Source organism: Amblyomma maculatum, chromosome 2 (genome assembly GCF_055883805.1).
Source record: "Amblyomma maculatum isolate TAMU_Amacu chromosome 2, ASM5588380v1, whole genome shotgun sequence".
NCBI lineage: Eukaryota > Metazoa > Arthropoda > Arachnida > Ixodida > Ixodidae > Amblyomma > Amblyomma maculatum.
The window spans coordinates 44,239,737-44,256,791 of NC_139345.1; the positions used below are offsets into that span (position 1 = coordinate 44,239,737).

The window sequence follows — 17,055 nt, forward strand, 5'->3', positions numbered from 1 at the left end:
TTGATTTTGGCTAAAATAGACAAAGTAATTTAATGATAGGGTAGGTGGAGAGGTCGCTCGGTAGTAAGTATAGTCCATGGCATGCTATTCTATACTGGGAAAAGGGGGAGGGGAGAAGTAAAAGGAGAGTGAGATTACAAGGAGAGCAATAAAATGTCATAGCATAATGAATTGCTAGTTTTGCGTTTGTTTTTGTTTTACAGCGTTAGCTCTTATTCCTCTGTTGTGCGCCTTCGTGGTCAGCGTCCGCAACGAGTCTGACACTTTTGGCAGGCGTCAAAATAGAGAAAAAGATGTTCCTTCAACAGTCAAGGAAGATGAGAGATAAGGAAAAGGGAGAAGAAAGAAGGGGAGAGGCTGAAGCATTATGATTGTTCAAGTGGAATTACAGAAGAACGGGCGCTGGTCTTTTCTTACGACAAGCAATGCACCTACTAGTACAGACCAAGTACCTCATTGATCCCAGTGATAGCGGAGTAGTGCCCACTCGGAAGTTGGCTGGAACGATGAGAACCGGGACGATAGATAGCGACCATGTAATGAGAAGATTATGACGAAATGCGGAAGAATGTGCAACCCAAGAGTACTTGTCGCAGAGCCAACGTGGAGGGTGGTTACATTAAAATGAAGAGGTTATGGCTGAAACAGAAGAATGCAGAAGAACGGCCAAACATTGTGTCTAAACAGGTGTACAGATTATCTGTCCCTGCTGTAAGCACTATTTCAAAAATATCTCCAACAGACCACCAAATATCTAACTTTGCGAGGAAAAAAAAAAGAACTGCAGATATATTTGGAAAATGATTCTGCTGTCACACTGCAGCTAATGCTAAAAAAATGGAATCCATGATCATCAGCTTTACCACACCCACTGCAATGCAAAGGCATTTCACATTTCCCTGCAATCAACACGATCCTGTTCCAGCTGCATCTGCATAATTCCCGTAAACTTCCTTATCTCATCCACCCAGGTGACTTATTATCGGTTATCTTGCGTTACCATTACATGCCCTCGCCGTGTTGACGTCTTCCTGATTTCAATTAGAACATCAATTGCTAGCCCTTGTTCCCTAAACCACTCTGAATGCTTCGCGTCTCCTAACATTAAACGACAAATTTTAGTTCTATAGATGTCAGTATTCTCATCAGTTTAAGTTGAACCCTTTCGGTTAGCCTCCACGTTACTGCATCACAGGTGGGTAAAGGCGAGATACAGCGGTGGAGTACCTTCCTTTGACGTAAAAGGAAGGTACTGGTAAAAGAAGCCGAGCCGGCTCCGAAACGTCACGTTCCTCTATAATAAAAAAAAGTGATGGCTGGAGAATTTTCAAGTTTCACTTCCTCTGCACTACTGCGGTTCACATTATCGTCCTGATTACTTTGATTACTCTCTTAATGAGCGTAGGATTCCTGGAATACATTGAATTTCTTTTTTATAACAGTCAATTATTGCACGCCTTGTCTCATAGCGCATATATCTGGTTGTTGCATAAGTCTGCTTTGTTCTTGACCGCTTTCATGTTATCGCAGTTCTTTAGAGCAAGAAAATTTTTCTTATTTTGCCCCCTTATGTCGGTTGCTTAAAACTGGATAGCTGTGTCAGGTCTATCCTCTCTGTTGAATTAGAGGCTTCCTTGCTTTGACTTTTTCTATCAGATCATATGTCGCTTTACATAATTTATCAGTATCCTGTCTAAGTAATTTACCACCTAGTTTTAATGCACACTCCGTATAGTCATACCTCATTGTTTCCTCACTGAGGTGGTCTGCCTGACTTAAAGCCTAAAATCTGTCTAGCATTGAGATACTGATTTCGTTTACCTTATTTTCACAGTTAACTTGTTGATAGAACTTCTTGCTAGCTAGTTTCTTCTGTTCATTCTTCAACTGTAGACAATTAACGATCTTACCATCCTATGGCCACTTCACTACATTGCATCTTTCCGCTAACCCCACATACCGCATGGTGTCAGGGCTAGCATACAAAATCAAACTTCATCTTCGGTCTCCTGTTTTACCTTTACCATTTCCATTTCCTGTTCCTCCGTCACTAAAGAAGGTATTCATGATAAGAAAAAATTATTTTGTTTTGAAGGCTCTACTATTAACTCCCTCCTGGCTGTTTCTAAACCCCATGCCATATTCCGTCACTGCGCAGTCTCCAGCCTGCTTCTTCCTACCTTTGCAGTAAAATCACGCATCAATCCCGCGATCTGCGCTTCAACATTACCTACTGCCGATTCTACGACTTTGTTAACAGAACCTCTTGACCGATTGGTCGTCTCGACTAGTTGCAGGCACGTAGGTACGTTCCATGTTCAATTTATACTTTTCAACTTCTTTCACAATATGTGCCCCTGCTCATTAATGCCGCAGAACCTCTCTTTGTTAAGAGCTAGAAGAGTCTGCTGTCGTTACACATGTAAACGTGCTTTCATTTTTCCGTTTTAAAAATTAAAGGCATATCGATAAAAACGGTGGATATGATATCCACTACTATGCGCAGGAAAACCCACCAAACGTGCTCGGAACGCTGACTGTATTAAATAGTAAATCATTTTCTTCCTCATGCTACTTAATAGGCAGCTATCTATATAACCTGGACAGTGTATAAGAGAACTATTTAGTGGGTTGACTATTACATGATGGCAAAAATGCATGAGTTGTAATTCCTAAGAATGTGTTCCGCCACGTATTCGACAAGATTACTGCATTTCCATGTGAAATATATGTGCATATTCCAGTCAATACATATCTAATATTATCCTTATCTATCCAGCCCGGAGATCTTGGTTTCACGCCAGACTTCATATCCAAATTCCCGACGAAAAACTTCGAAACAAGGAAGTTATAAAACCGAAATTGTAGAGATTGAAAGCATCTGTTGTAGTTCCTCATCCCGAAAAAGTCTGACAACACGGCACAATGGGCGTGTATGATTTTTCGGTTGAAGTTAATTTTAAAGTGAACTGAGATCACCGTTTGTACACCTTTACTTGTTATTCCAAACGACGACTTCGGATTGCCTTTGAAGAGTGCTGACGGGAAGAATATTTATCGGAGATGTTAATCTACAGGCCAACATTTGCATGTTCTTCGAACACCAAGAGTATTATGCAAAGTAAGCAGTTCGCGAAGCCTAACCTGCCATGGAAGTATGTTAGAAACTAGCAAAGGGTAGGTGTTCCCTTGGGACATCACAGGCAAGAAAAGAAAACATACGCAAACAACGTGTGAAACGGGCGCTGCTGGTGGTTACAACTTCCGGCGCTAGCCCGAAAACTTTATCACGCTCAGCTTCCTTGAAAGAAGGACAAGAAAAAAATAATGAAACAACATGAGAAAGCAGAAGTGACGAGACGATCCAAGTTTATTCTTGGGCTGCAAGCGTTCCCTATTTTTTTTTCTTCAGGTATTACAACCACGTTTTTGGTGTTGGACGGGGCTTCTCTACCAGCAGTGCTGTTCGCGGTTGTTATCAGATCCAAGCCTATATTATACTTGGTTCGATTTTTCTTTGTTTGTTAGCGTTTTTTGCTTAGTGGCTGTGATGAAGGAAGAGAACCCGTGCCATCACCGCGCCGTCATGCAACCGCGCGTTTTTGTGGAATACACGCCCAAGAGCGCCCCCTCTTGATTCGCTTTTATTTTTGTTTATTTTTTCTTTAAACAAACAAAAATTCTGCTTTTCTCACTAGACATTCGGTAAATTTTTTCTGCATTTTTTTTCTCTCTCGCCTACGCATTGCACGTCCTTCAAAACCTACCTATCCATCTCGTCCACAAGAATGTGTCCTCTTTCTTGCTTTTCTACGCCTTCAGCTGCATCATCTCGCGCATTGTTCGAGAGTCGCCTGCTTCTGTCATTTATTCCCTCGCCTCATCTCCCTTTCTTTCTCTCCCCTTAATCTAGGCTTTCCTTTTCTCTTACTCACAGAAAAGGAAGCCGCATCCGACGCCTTGAAGAGTACAAGAACGAAAACAGCAATAACTGGTGAGATTGCGATAGGGAAAGAAAGAAAGCGCACCCCATTCCACAGGGATGCACCAGCGGCAGCGGCGCGCTGCGCTTTTCCCTATACCGCCACCCACACCCATCGGCGCGATACTCTCTTCCTCGACCCCTTTCCCAACTCCCTTGCAGGCGAACTTCCTTACGAGGCCGTCTAGGCGCGTCTTTATAGTGCAAGGTCCGTATACTGATTCGTCGAAAACCGCCCGCCCTTGCAACCCGCACGGGTTTTTGCACGCCGGTGCGCACTCTTGCTTCTGTCTCTCGCTGCCTCCTCTCCCTGGCATTTTGCGAGGCTGCTGCCACAGAGCCGCCACAGTGCTCTTTATTCTCTTTTCTTATTCTGACTCCCTTCATCCTTTCTCGCTGAAGAGGCCCATCGCTCTCCCTCTCTCTCTCTCTTTTGCATCCTTATGCGGCGAGAATCAATTTTGAACAAGTCGAGCGTGAGCGTAGAAACTTGGAATGCGGAGATTAGAAAACAAGACCCACTGAAGAAAGATAAGAGGTGATGGAGAGGAGACGAGAACGGAGGGATGAGGTGAGAGAGAATTGGGCTCTCGGTGGGAGCGTTGAACAGCGAAGTGGGAAAAAGAACAAAGAATGCCGTCGGTGCCTTTAGCGCGCACTTCGAGAAATTCTGGTGCGCCCGAGCTGCAAACGCTGCTTGCACGCTCGCTGGAGTGGCGGGAAAGCGAATATCGCGCGCGCGGGAAACTTGTTGCGGCGGAAAAAGCAGGGCTACGTTACGCAGCGGAGGCGCCTAGATTCGCCTTGCCGTGAAGTTAGCGTGGTGGCGATGGGCGTACCTATGCCTGTTCGTGTTACTTCTGACACTGCTTTCTATAGTTTTTCTTTCGATCGTCCTCTTTCACGAAAGTTTTCATTTTCTTTTTTTCTAAAGGTTTTATTTTTGGTAAATTTTCTTGTACGCGCATAAGATTCTTAATGGGAACCAAGATGGAACGCTTTATCTTCGTCGCAGCTCAAAGGTGAGAAAAAAAAAAGCAGAAACGAAGGCATTGTGAGGCGAGGTTAAAAAAAAATGCAACCAAGAATTGTTGGGAGTGAAACGAAATGGTGAATCTGATTCATTATTCGGTGAAAAATTGGGGAGATAAAGCACAAGTAAAGTTGTGTTATATGCGACAAAAAGATGGTTCCAATTTCTATTTGTTCTCTTGGCACATTGTTCCGTTCTCGACACAGATCAAAGGAAATGAAATTGTCGCCTCGAGAACTCCTTCTTCAGGGATAGAAACGACAAGAAGCCAGGAGTCACAAGAGACAAACTAGCTTTCACACTTCATGCATTGATGTTCGTATCGCGCCCCAAGCAATAAGTATTTCTTAAATTCGTTTGCATCGTATTCTGTTTCTCGGCGCTTAACCAAAGTACCGTAGTCTCCTCTCGGGAAAAAATTCTGGGTACCTGTCCTGGGAATTGATTTCATTGCCACGTATTGTGAGTTTACCTTTGTTGCAAGCGAGCAGGTAGCAATTCTATATACGGTATTTAAATTCGATTGGCTAATATCTACAGCTAATGCACGTTACGACTGTTTGCCCGGAAAATGACGCCAGCTTTTCCGAATGTTGAGCATAAATGGTGAGCTTGCACAGCAACCAGCAGCTTTGCTGTATGACTTATCTCATGCGATAATAAAGCCAGAGCATGGAGTCGCTATCAAAGTTTACCATGCTCTGAAAGCCTGCTTTGTACTCTGTTCTTTGCCGTAGTCTGATTTGTTTACTCGGCGCAAATATGTTTCCGAAACTCGCCATCATTTCATTCTTTTTGTTCAGCATTAAAAAAAATGAGCCGATATAAGAGCTTTCATATCAAGGCATATAAAGCATTAGTGCAGAATCTTTTAAGAGGGTTTGGCAATGTTTACAATTTCGGAACGAAGGCAAAGATTCTTAGCATTGGCGAAAATATTTACCTTTTCAAGTGATGTAACTGACCCGAAAGCACTGATCGAATACTATATCCATTTAAAAAAGCAAATTGAGTATACTATACGTCCGCTTTCGGGGTTCTAAAGTCTTTTCCAGGGTTCCTTTAAACAAAACACAAACAAGGGTCATTGAGTCGTGAAACTGTATATGCGCGATATGAGTTTTTAGGAGGATAAAATGTATTTCGCGCTGATTAGCCGCAAAACATCTTTTATAGCTCATTCAAACGATGATGACGTCACCTAAATTTTTTATATTCTCCGTAAATACTTTGTTCATTGCGTTTATCGTTTTATTCTCTAACTTGTTCATGAACTTCTATTGCGGCAAGAGGCACAGTGGCAAACAACTTACTTTCAGGCCCCTACAACTGCTGGGCAAGGCATCAGCCTCCAAACCGCACACTGAATTTAGCTCATGAGAAGGCAACAGCGAAGAAGAAACAGCAATGATTTCTTTCAATTGCTACTCAACGAAAACTGGAAAGATGCAAGTATGTGGATGGTTAGCAAAAAACCTAAAGGCAAGAACTCAGTAAAACTAGATTCGTGCATCTGACTGCAGTGCGGTAGTAGAAGCTCCTAAGAAGGGTACGGACAGAAGATCGGAAAAAGAAAACCGCTTTTTTAGGGAAAGCCATAATACTGACTGATACCAACGTTTAATGACAATACTATTAACTATATATAGAATCCTTCGAACACAAGCTGGCAGTTGCATACCAAAAGTGTGTATATGTGTGTGTGCGTGCGTGCGTGCGTGTGTGTGTGTGTGTGTGTGTGTGTGTGTGTGTGTGTGTGTGTGTGTGTGTGTGTGTGTGTGTGTGTGTGTGTGTGTGTGTGTGTGTGTGTGTGTGTGTGTGTGTGTGTGTGTGTGTGTGTGTGTGTGTGTGTGTGTGTGTGTGTGTGTGTGTGTGTGTGTGTGTGTGTGTGTGTGTGTGTGTGTGTGTGTGTGTCATATTGCTTAATATCCGAGGAGAAAAATGGGATAGCTATCGGCGACTTCGGTGTAACATGAGCTAAACCACCTAAGGGAAGATGTGGAGACGCTAACGGTTCTGAGCTCCCCGCTGAAGAAGCCAGCACGCCGCTCCAGTCCGGAATGGCTGTCCAAGCCGTGTGCTACGGCCATCTGCACATGACGCGGTGCTTTGTTCGGCATTGCGCGACGACTGTGGCAGCCACCGTCCAGCAAGGCAGAGAGAGAAAGAGGAGTGTGGGAGAGAAGTCTAAGGGCTGTAGTTCGGCGCCTCACTTGCACAACGGCAAACTATCGAAACACTAAACACAACCGGGCAACCTTTCTCCCCCATTTCTTCCTCCTCCCGCAATCTCCCGTTTTTCCCAACGACGCAACCCCCGTTCCTTTCAGTGGCAACGTGAGGCTCACTGAAGCCGAGGCGGCCACGCTACGGGGTCGCTAACAGCGGAGGCGACGGCGAGCGAGGAGTGGTCGTAGTAGATGCGCGCATAATGGCTCTCCTTGCGTTATTTTCACACACTACTTTTTTCCCGGTTCTCACTCATCCCCGAAAGCTTCTTTTTTTTTTTTTTTTTTTTGCTTTTTTCCCCCTTCGTGTCTCGTACGAGAAGTGAATACAGCCTCGGCGGCATCCAAGACGGTCCATTAAAAAGCGCGCTCTTCCCCGGCCGCTCTTCTTCGGCCATTCTGCGCTGGAGCCAGGGTCTGTGTGTTCCAGGCAGGAATGACGACGGGAAGAAAAGCAGTCTGGTAGATGAGCACGCCATAAAAAACGCTACGCCGACGTCCCAAGCACGCGCGGTGGCAGCTCTCTTCGAGAGCGCGAAGCGAGAAATATGGCGGTGAGCCCGGGTAGAATGAAAGAACGCTAAGAAATTGCGTCGAAAAAGGAAATGCTAACTGGTGCTTAAAATAATTTATGATGACCAGAAACGCGGTATTGAGGTAAGCGCGAGTCAGACAATGGGAGATTTCCTCGCATGTGTATGACGCCTTTCTCACTTGCTTGTTTGTTCCCGATGAAATCAAAAATGCGGCTGTGCTAAACTGCAGCCTGCGTTGTATTGTTTTTTTATGTTTTTAATAACGTGTGTACTTAAGATCAACTACTATGTCCAATGCAAAGGCGTGTAATAAATTGAAGCATGCGCTACAAGCTAACTCTGGTTATTATGAGCGCACAAATCGTTGATGCGTCAGATGTAAGTAAAATGTGTACACTAGCAACTAGGGAAGGGCAAAAAACAACCAAATAAGGAAACTAAATATTCCTATCGAGAAATGTGCAAAAAAATGGAAACAATGGAAAAAGTACAGGCTTGCTGTTTCAAAACGTACGCTCCTGCCGAGAAGCGCGAAAGAAGCTGTTCGATTAATCTCATAGTTAACGATCAGTGCTCTTCAAGTTGCTGTATATTTTATTGTCGCATTGTCACTGCGAAACGCCTCATAGATTAACTCTGCATTGTAACATTATTCGAAGGTCTTAAAAGAAGCCCAACATTTAAAAGAACTTGGTCAAAACAGACACTAGAAACAAACAGAAATTGGCCTCTATCGATAGGCTACGGTATTCTTGCCATAAAATGAGCACTATATTTAAAAATGGGACTTTTACAAGCTAGCAAAGTTCACAAATCTAGAACGAATGTCGTAGTAAGTGGTAAGTTAAGAAAGCAACTTGCTTGCGTCGAAGCCAAAATTTCTGCGCGAATCCCAGAGTGCACGGTAATCGCATTTCACTTAAATATACTAGTAACCTGTCTTTTTCGGCGAGGTTGCCGCGATAATGAATCGAAAGGTGCGAAAATTTTATTGATTTTTTCTTTGTCATGAACGCTATTTGGGGCTAAAAAAACGTTAAAATGCCAGGAAAAAGCCGTGGAATCGATTTGTACTGAGAACAGCAATTGGATAGCATCTTTAGGTGACATTTTACAGTTCAATTCGAGGGGTCTTAAAATTCGACGAGCTTGAAGGAATTGAATGCTTGAAACTTGAAGATCTATAGTAAGTCTACAGAGGTCTTGCAATCCAAATAGGGACGTAATATAACAATTGACTCACGGCGGCGGTCAGGCTCTTTTTCAACACGCAGCTCCAACTAGGTTGCATGAAAATGTCACCTGATATAGGAGGTTTGGGCTTGGATGCCACCAGTGCCATGCATTTTTCATTTATTCTATCATTTCGTCATTTTTGTTTAAGCGATAAAATTTTTATAGTATTAATGCCCCAATATACCAGAAATGACAAAAAAAAGCGCCAAGTTCCCTATGTCTTCATTGGTTTCGCTAAGCATTGTACCAGGTTATTACTTAATACTTGAATCTGGTAAAATATTCAACAGTGATTCGGCTCTATTAATGCGAGTGATTAGAGGCGCTCATGAGACTAATTTTACCTCACTTTTTAGTTAATTTAAATTACTAAATTGTTAAATGAAAATTGCAAAAGAAAGTTAAATTACTTTAGAATGGGAATGATAGCCCTATCGTGTGCTAAAGCCATTAAAATAAAAAATAAATTACAAGCAATGATTTTTCTTCATGCTTGCCAATGCGCAACTTCGGCCACTAATTGTTTTGATGAAATAAACAGACGAAGGTATACTTTAGTACAAAGTATTCAAAAACAGCCTCGTCGTTGTTCGTGCTTTCCGGAACGCTAAAATCTTCTTAATGTATGCCTGCCGCGGTTGTTTGCGCACAGGAGAGTGCAGCTAAGGCAAATATCACGAAGCCCAAGGCAAGATATATGAGCGCAGAAATTAGTGACCAAAGCTCGGGAGCATCTATTAGTAGGACGAGAGGCCGTTGGCGATGCAGAGAAGTTCTTTGCTGCGACTGCTTATCCTCCTCAAGAATTCTAACGACGCTCAGAACTGTCGCCACGCGTGCAGGTTTGCAACTGTGTCCTAATGATCTGGTCTATGAGTACTCTGCAAGCGGGCGAACGGCGGTGCACTTCTTCGTGCATAGGAACTCAGTTATAACCGACACACGCACGATGAATTAAAGCGCTCTCACTAACTTAATGCACATATTGGCAAAAGCGCCACGTGTCGGGAGGCAGGCTTCGTTCTGCGGAGGGTACTCATCTGTACTCAGCTCTACGACAAGATCTCAGTAGAAATGACCTCGCTTTATGTTCTGTTCTATGATGTCTGAATTCAACCAGCCCAAATAGAGCACTTTTTTTTTTGAAATTCCCTAATCCCCAACCGCCTTTCATCTCCAGGAAATAACCTAGTTCTTGGAATGGAAATACAGCTTCTATCATTTTTCTGAAGTGAAAAGCCCCAGGAATTTTATTCTAGGCCGAGGGTCATTGTCATCAACGATGTTTCTGGTCTCGTCAATTTGAGAGAAATATTTTATTACTCCTTCAGAACCTATAGGAGTTCCATGCATGGCTACAAGTCCCCCACTGAACGAATTCGAAGCAAACCTCTCTCGGCTCTACTTTTGATACAGACTGCAACTCTGTGAATTATTTATTAAATAAATATTTAATAAACGAGCGAACTAGTGAGTGAGTGAGTGAGTGAGTGAGTGAGTGAGTGAGTGAGTGAGTGAGTGAGTGAGTGAGTGAGTGAGTGAGTGAGTGAGTGAGTGAGTGAGTGAGTGAGTGAGTGAGTGAGTGAGTGAGTGAGTGAGTGAGTGAGTGAGTGAGTGAGTGAGTGAATACATGTATTAAATAATGAATGAAATACGCGCGGTGTTCACTATTATGTTTTGTATGATTTGTGGGTCTCAATCTTCGCGAACTAACCTTCCTTTTCGTGTATTGCGGTACGAGCTCTGCAGTAAGTTTTTGAAGAGGGAAGTTCGCCAAGAAGAATGGGCCAGTTGATTTTCCACGTGCACAAGTAACACGTTTGCTTGCAAAATTCGGCTACTGAGACCGTGATCGAACCTCTGTCCTCAGGCTCTCAAGCCGAGTCCCCTAACTGCAAAGCCCCAGCCGCGAGTTAATATGAATTAATAGCCTTGCAGTGATTACGACTCTCTGCTGCCGCCAACCACGTTACCGTCAGCCCCATATCCGCTATCGTAGATTGTTAAGACAGGTTGGTTAGTTGCCGCACTGCGGCGTTGTGCAAGTCGGCAGTGTCAACGCACTTGACCTGAAAGAGCTTCTTTCTAGCGGCACCCGTAAAATAGTTTTCGAAAACAAAACCCCGCTGCTCACCGTTCGCTCTCCGAGGTTGTTCACGATGCAGTGAAGGTAGACGGTTTGCATCTGCTGCGTGGTGATGTTGCGGGGTGTGCTGTTGTCGAATGCTGGCTGCTCAATGTCCGGGAACAGCTTGGGGTTCAGGATCTCGGGCGCCGACACGAGCGATGCCTCCGCTGAGCGGATGTGGCGAGAACCAACAGCCCTCTTAAGCCCACTGCTGGATTCTTCAGGAATCGGTGCCGCAGTGTCGCTGTGAGGCCTGCGGCTCTGTGTAGAACCTGCATAGGGAGAGCAAAGAAAACTTGCAGCAAATATATTCGAACCCGTTTACCTGGAAAGAAACGAAGGGACAAAGCGAGCGGTAAGCATAATAATTATCATCGCCACGCAAGCGCTAGCATTATATACGTCACTACTTTCGACTTCATTATCCCTATCGTCATTATGAGCGAATTAAGGACACACTGCAAGGCGAAGGCCTAACACTTGCTTCGGGTTGCTATTGCCCGTCGGAAGAAAGCGAGCACTAAGAGCGATCATTATCATCGCCACGCAAGCACTAGTGTTATATTCGTCACCTCTTTCGACTTCATCATCACCTAGCGTCATTATGAGCGAATTATGGCCACTGCAAAGCGAAGGCCTAACGCTTGCTTCGGGTTGCGATTGTCCGTCGTCAATCGTACAGCGCCACCGGGTATCGCTGGACAATGACATCCCATTCTTTGTCTCCCCTGAACATACCCGTGTTTGTCTTCATTGCTATTTTTATTCTTAGAAAGCCTTTTATGGGGGGGGGGGGGGGTGGAAAGGCTTTTTTGAAAACGCAAAAACATTTTGGCAATGAGAACTAGTAAGCTCGAAGAAATTACGCAGCTGCCCTGAAAGCGGGATCAATTGACTCTCTGCAATGACGGGCACAAACATGTGGACGTAGCAAAGTTCAAAGTCGAACACAATAATATGATGACCGCGGCCTTTCTAATTGCCTTATTCGTTGCCATGTAAAGGTCGAGCTGGCATGTTTAATTTCTGGGAAGTGACGTAAATCTTGCCCAGAATACACGGATTATTTCTTGCTGCCCAGGCTACGTCCCTGCTGTGTTTCGCAGTGTGTAAGTTATAAGAGTATTCAGTCAGGGGTCCGCGTTTCGTCACAATCGTTTCGGATTCTTTGCGGGTGTGTCCTTTCGGTGGCTGAGACAATCGCTTCTAAAGCTGTCGAAATGGTTACGATACGCAATGATGCATTCTCACAGCTCACTAGATGCGGGTGACGGTGGCAAATAATTCTTGAAACTTGGCGGTTATTTTTATGCTCATGGACTATTCAGTCTCTGCAGATCATTTTGTTTTCACTTTTATTTGAGAATTGAAAATTACTTCCTTTTTTGGGAATATTCTTCAGGGTGTCTTATGTTCTATGAAGGAACGTTTTCTACTTCACCGTAAAATGATCGATCTGAGCTCTCCGAATCCTATAGCCACATCCTGAAGGCTGATATTTAGTGGAATTTGCACGCAATTAATTATATGTATTTTAGGGTGGCCGCTACTCTAGCCACTTCAAGGTATTGAAGCTTGGTTCTTTTATGCAAGCCGCTGTGAGAGCCCCACTGGTTCGCCAATCTTAGCCGCAAGAAGACGACTATGTCACTAATGCATGAGGAGCGCTTCGTCTGGCTAAGTGATCTTGCAACAACAACACCACCTGCACAGATGCCCTGCCATCCGACAATCCATTCACAGCTACGCCGTAAAAGGAAATCTTTACTCGCAGGAGGGAAAAGAACGCGTGGTTAGGAACATTCAGAGGCAATCAACGAAATAAACATTATTAAAAGTGCTGGTCACGATAAATGTTACTTAATAATTTGAATTCCTAAGTTGTTTGAGCGCATTTCGTGACTGAAGTACAATGTGTACGAAGAAAAGAGGAACAGCCGGTTCTCCTAATAATGCCAATAGTTCCCCGTATTGAAGTGCTTCAAGACTTCAATACAGACTTTGATACGGACGCTTTCCACATGGTCTGGGCCTGTCCATCCAATCCCCACCATTCCCAACCCTTCATTACCCACCCTTCTAGGGAGGCCTGGGAGGCGGCGCTGCTCAGCTGCCATGACCTACAGTCCCAGCGGACCTTGGTCGCCAGGGCGCGAGCGGCGTTAGACGCCATTGGGGCTCCGGAATAGGAGCTCCACCTAGATTTGTGAGGGCCTGGGCCAATAGGGCTTGGTTCCAAACGCCTCCTTGTACAACGAGTAAATAAATGCTTGTCACCACCACCACCACCCCGTACACGTCTGAATAAAATGCCTATAACAACACTGTGGCGTCTGTATAACCTAATAGCACTCTTTTAAACGCTACAGCGTCGAATTTTCGGTTGCTCTGAAAATGCGCCCCGATGTCGACGCGGAGAGTGGAAAATAACCAGGACTACATGAAACACAAAGTCAGGAAGTGCTGCCTACTGTGGATGATCATTTGAGGTGGTGGCATAAGAATCAACCTTCCAGAGCACTTCAATGCCCAGTCGAGACACGCTACTACTATGCTGCGCCGGCACGTTCTAACAGCATATCTAACGCTGGGGTGTCAGGTGGCCGCCTACTTCGTTGCGTCATACCCTTAAAGGCGGGATTCAAGTGTGCCGAATATATTTTGTTTCTTTTATTCTGTGTGGAAGTGGTTTGTCTGTCTAGTGAGAATGGTAATAATTACTCTATACGCCACAGGTACTTACTATACACGACAGTATACGATTAGCGGCAACAATAGAGAGCTTTAGCATAGCGGTAACATAATAGGGGAAGTTTTTAAACTATTATTGCATTCCTCCTGTTCATGCCCCAGAGGAATTTTTACATCCGACATACGACCAACATATAGTAATTTACACTAAATGTCTAACGCGTGCAGTGTGTGTATTTCTTTGATGGAGCCCTAGAAATGGTGAAACCAACCCTTAATTTGAGGAGGAAAAAAAGGAGGTTTCACTACGAATCGAAAGAAAGCAGATTTCGAGAGAAGGAACCGAGATGGGCCCCTGCTTTCCAGTGAAACCTCATTATCTCCGTATTATGAGCCCGAGTGCCTATTTATCTTGGTCTGGGTATGACATATGCCACATATTAGGGATTGGACTCAGGTTATATAATCATTTGTAATCACACGTCGAAACTGTGATAAAAAATTCACCCCGGATTTTTTTTTTTTTGCGTTCTTTGAGGATCAAACACTGACGGCATTAATTATACACACTTTTCTCCCCATGTAGCTCAGTATCGTTTTCATCTGCTTTATAATCAAGAACCCAACCAGACTACGTCATCTTGAATCACGTAATACTGGGACTGCCGTAACCCTGAAAGTTGTGTGACTGTGCTCTGTAGTCATATGACTGGGTCCAGGAGAATGAGTAGTAACTTCCTGATTGAAAAGCTTGCGTATGCGTCTTTTTCGACGCCAGTTCATCTAGGTAACACTTATTGCAAGCGGGTGAAGTTGCAGTAGTAAGTTGCGACGTGTGACGGCAACTCCATTGTTGTTCGGGCAATTGAGCAAGCTGTCACTCCTTCATCTTGTAAAAACAACAGCGCTGCACGTACTATACGGACAGCCCTATTGTTCCTGTTGTGTGTTGCTGCTGAAATGTTTCTGCCTTAGAAATCGCCAGCACGAGCAGGAAAGATTAAAATAGGCCATGCTAATTAACCGGTTGCCAGCCGGAATTCTCAAGCGCCTAACCTGTACATCAGGATGACTCTGGAGAACTAAGGGTTAATGAAATAGCAACTTTGCAACATGTACCCCTTTGCAGAAGCCAACAAACAGCATGCGAGTCCTGACGTTTTTATTGAGTGAAAAAAAAAAACGAAACAAAACAAAACAAAACAAAAAACGAATCGTGGTACATATTTTTCTGTGGAAACAAATTAGGCGCGTTTTGTGTAGCATCTCTGTATACAAGCTCTTACTGTAACAGTCCTTACTCTAACAGTCGGATAGCTAATTTCTCAATAATAAAAAGCAGCGATCCTGTTGCATAGGGTAGATGCGTTTCCGTGGGCACAAGAGCTGAGAAATGCTTTACTGCAGAAAGGGATTCTCTTGATAGTAAAAGAAACCTACTATTTACGAATGGCGACCAAACTTAGTTGGGACACACCCAGAATATTAGCGTGAACGTAACTACTACATAAGGGCCAAGAAACGTCGGTTTGTACAGCTCGTATTTTTTTCGTATGCCGTAAACGACATGGGGCACTCTACACACACGTGCAGATTTGGTGATTTACGCCTACGTGATCTATTCGGTTTACTTTTAATGGCACTCGCTGAACTGCATCTCATATTTACTCGGTAGGCACCTGCTCTTCGTAACTGTCGAAATAGATGCGTCAGACAGTGAAAGGAAAACCTACAAAATTGACACATTAAGAAATGAAGATGAAAAATAAAACAGGGATGGCGCGAATAGAAGTTCCGCGAGAGTCAATAGGCGGGGAGAGAAACGCTAGAAACTTCGAAAACTGGCAGGAGGGCAAACATAGCCGCTTTCAAAAGTAAAACAAAAATCCATCGGCCAGGAAGACGATCGTGAAAAAGAAGACACACATTGTAGCGTTGGTAGAGAGGGAGGTAAGAAAGCGAAAGAAGTGTAAAATTGAAGGCACAAAACATATCCAGATATGCCACACGGGGCGCCGAAACACGCCGCAGGAAACATTACGCGTCTAGAAGGAGAGAAAGAAGAGAAAAGGGGGAAAACGCGATGGAGAGATGGGCAGAGTGGACGACGAAGAAGCCAAAGACAAACAGTGGTCGCGCCCGGAACGATGAAGATGAACGCGCCGAGAGTACACAAAGGTAGAAAACAATGCGAGCCGAGAGGAACTGGCCTCTCAGTGATCCGACGTGCCGAGGTCTTGGCCGGACGACGCGACGCGTTGTGCTGGCCTAGGCCGAGCAGGAAGAGCCGTCAGCACGTTGCAGCTCAAGGAGAGAGCAAACAGTGCCCTCCTTGTCGGCGCGAATGCTGTCGGCAATGGAGCAATCGAGGTGCGCGGTTGGTTTCCCGGGCGACGGCTGTTTCCGCGAAAGGCGCAAAAGGAAAATGATTAACTTTCGACATTTATTTTCTACCAGAACCTAATTTTAGACTCGGTGCTCATCTTGCCGATGGTTATTGTCACCGCTGGCATGAGTGCTGGCGAATTGCTTCTCCTCAGCGCGGGCTTTAAAATAATCTTCATTGTAACGGTCGAAGCTTCGAAAAATGAAAGGAACTGGTTGAAGATGGTTTTTTAAATCATATTTTGTAAGTGGAAGTGAAATACAGGTGGGGATGGCAGACGTGGGGTTGCAATTATTAAAGGGGTTCTTTGCCAGGATGGAATCATGGTCGTGGATGGAGCGGGACAACAGTAATAAGAGGTGCTTAGTGGAGTTCCGTGTCCACTGAAATTGACGTGGCTTTTTATAGTGCGTAGAATGGCCTCTGTTCTTATATTTAGGTTAGAAAACTCTCGATTGATATCTAATAATTGATAAGACATAGGAATTGCTGAAAACCATAAGGTAGAAGGAAGAGAAGACAACGCAAACGCTAGTTTGCCGTGTCAGTGACATCCCTTCGACCTTGTGATTTGGCGATGATGTTGAAGTTGAAGGTGAAGTTTATTTAGTCAACAATGAGAGAGAACGTCCAGAGAAAAAGCTCCCAAGAGTTTGACATGTGTTCACTCTAAATCTGAATATCAGGTTAACCTCTTTCTGCTTTAATTGCCTGAACGTTAAGAAAGTATTACAGTCGCATTTGTAATGTACTGTGTGGATATGACGCCCCTTCAGGTGCCGCTTATTACTTCAACTCGAAACAACTATTTCTCTTTGTTATATTCAGGTTTCAG

The 17,055-nt window shown here is 44.2% G+C and overlaps 1 protein-coding gene across 1 annotated transcript in view; it reads right to left on the minus strand.

Moving 5' to 3' along the window:
* LOC146198546 (zwei Ig domain protein zig-8-like) overlaps nucleotides 1-17,055 on the minus strand; it is a 216,152-nt gene that overhangs the window by 93,640 nt on the left and 105,457 nt on the right. The window contains exon 2 of the mRNA XM_084592612.1: nucleotides 11,150-11,415. Coding sequence (XP_084448738.1) covers nucleotides 11,150-11,415 — 266 coding nt within the window. The remainder of the gene's footprint in view (nucleotides 1-11,149; nucleotides 11,416-17,055) is intronic.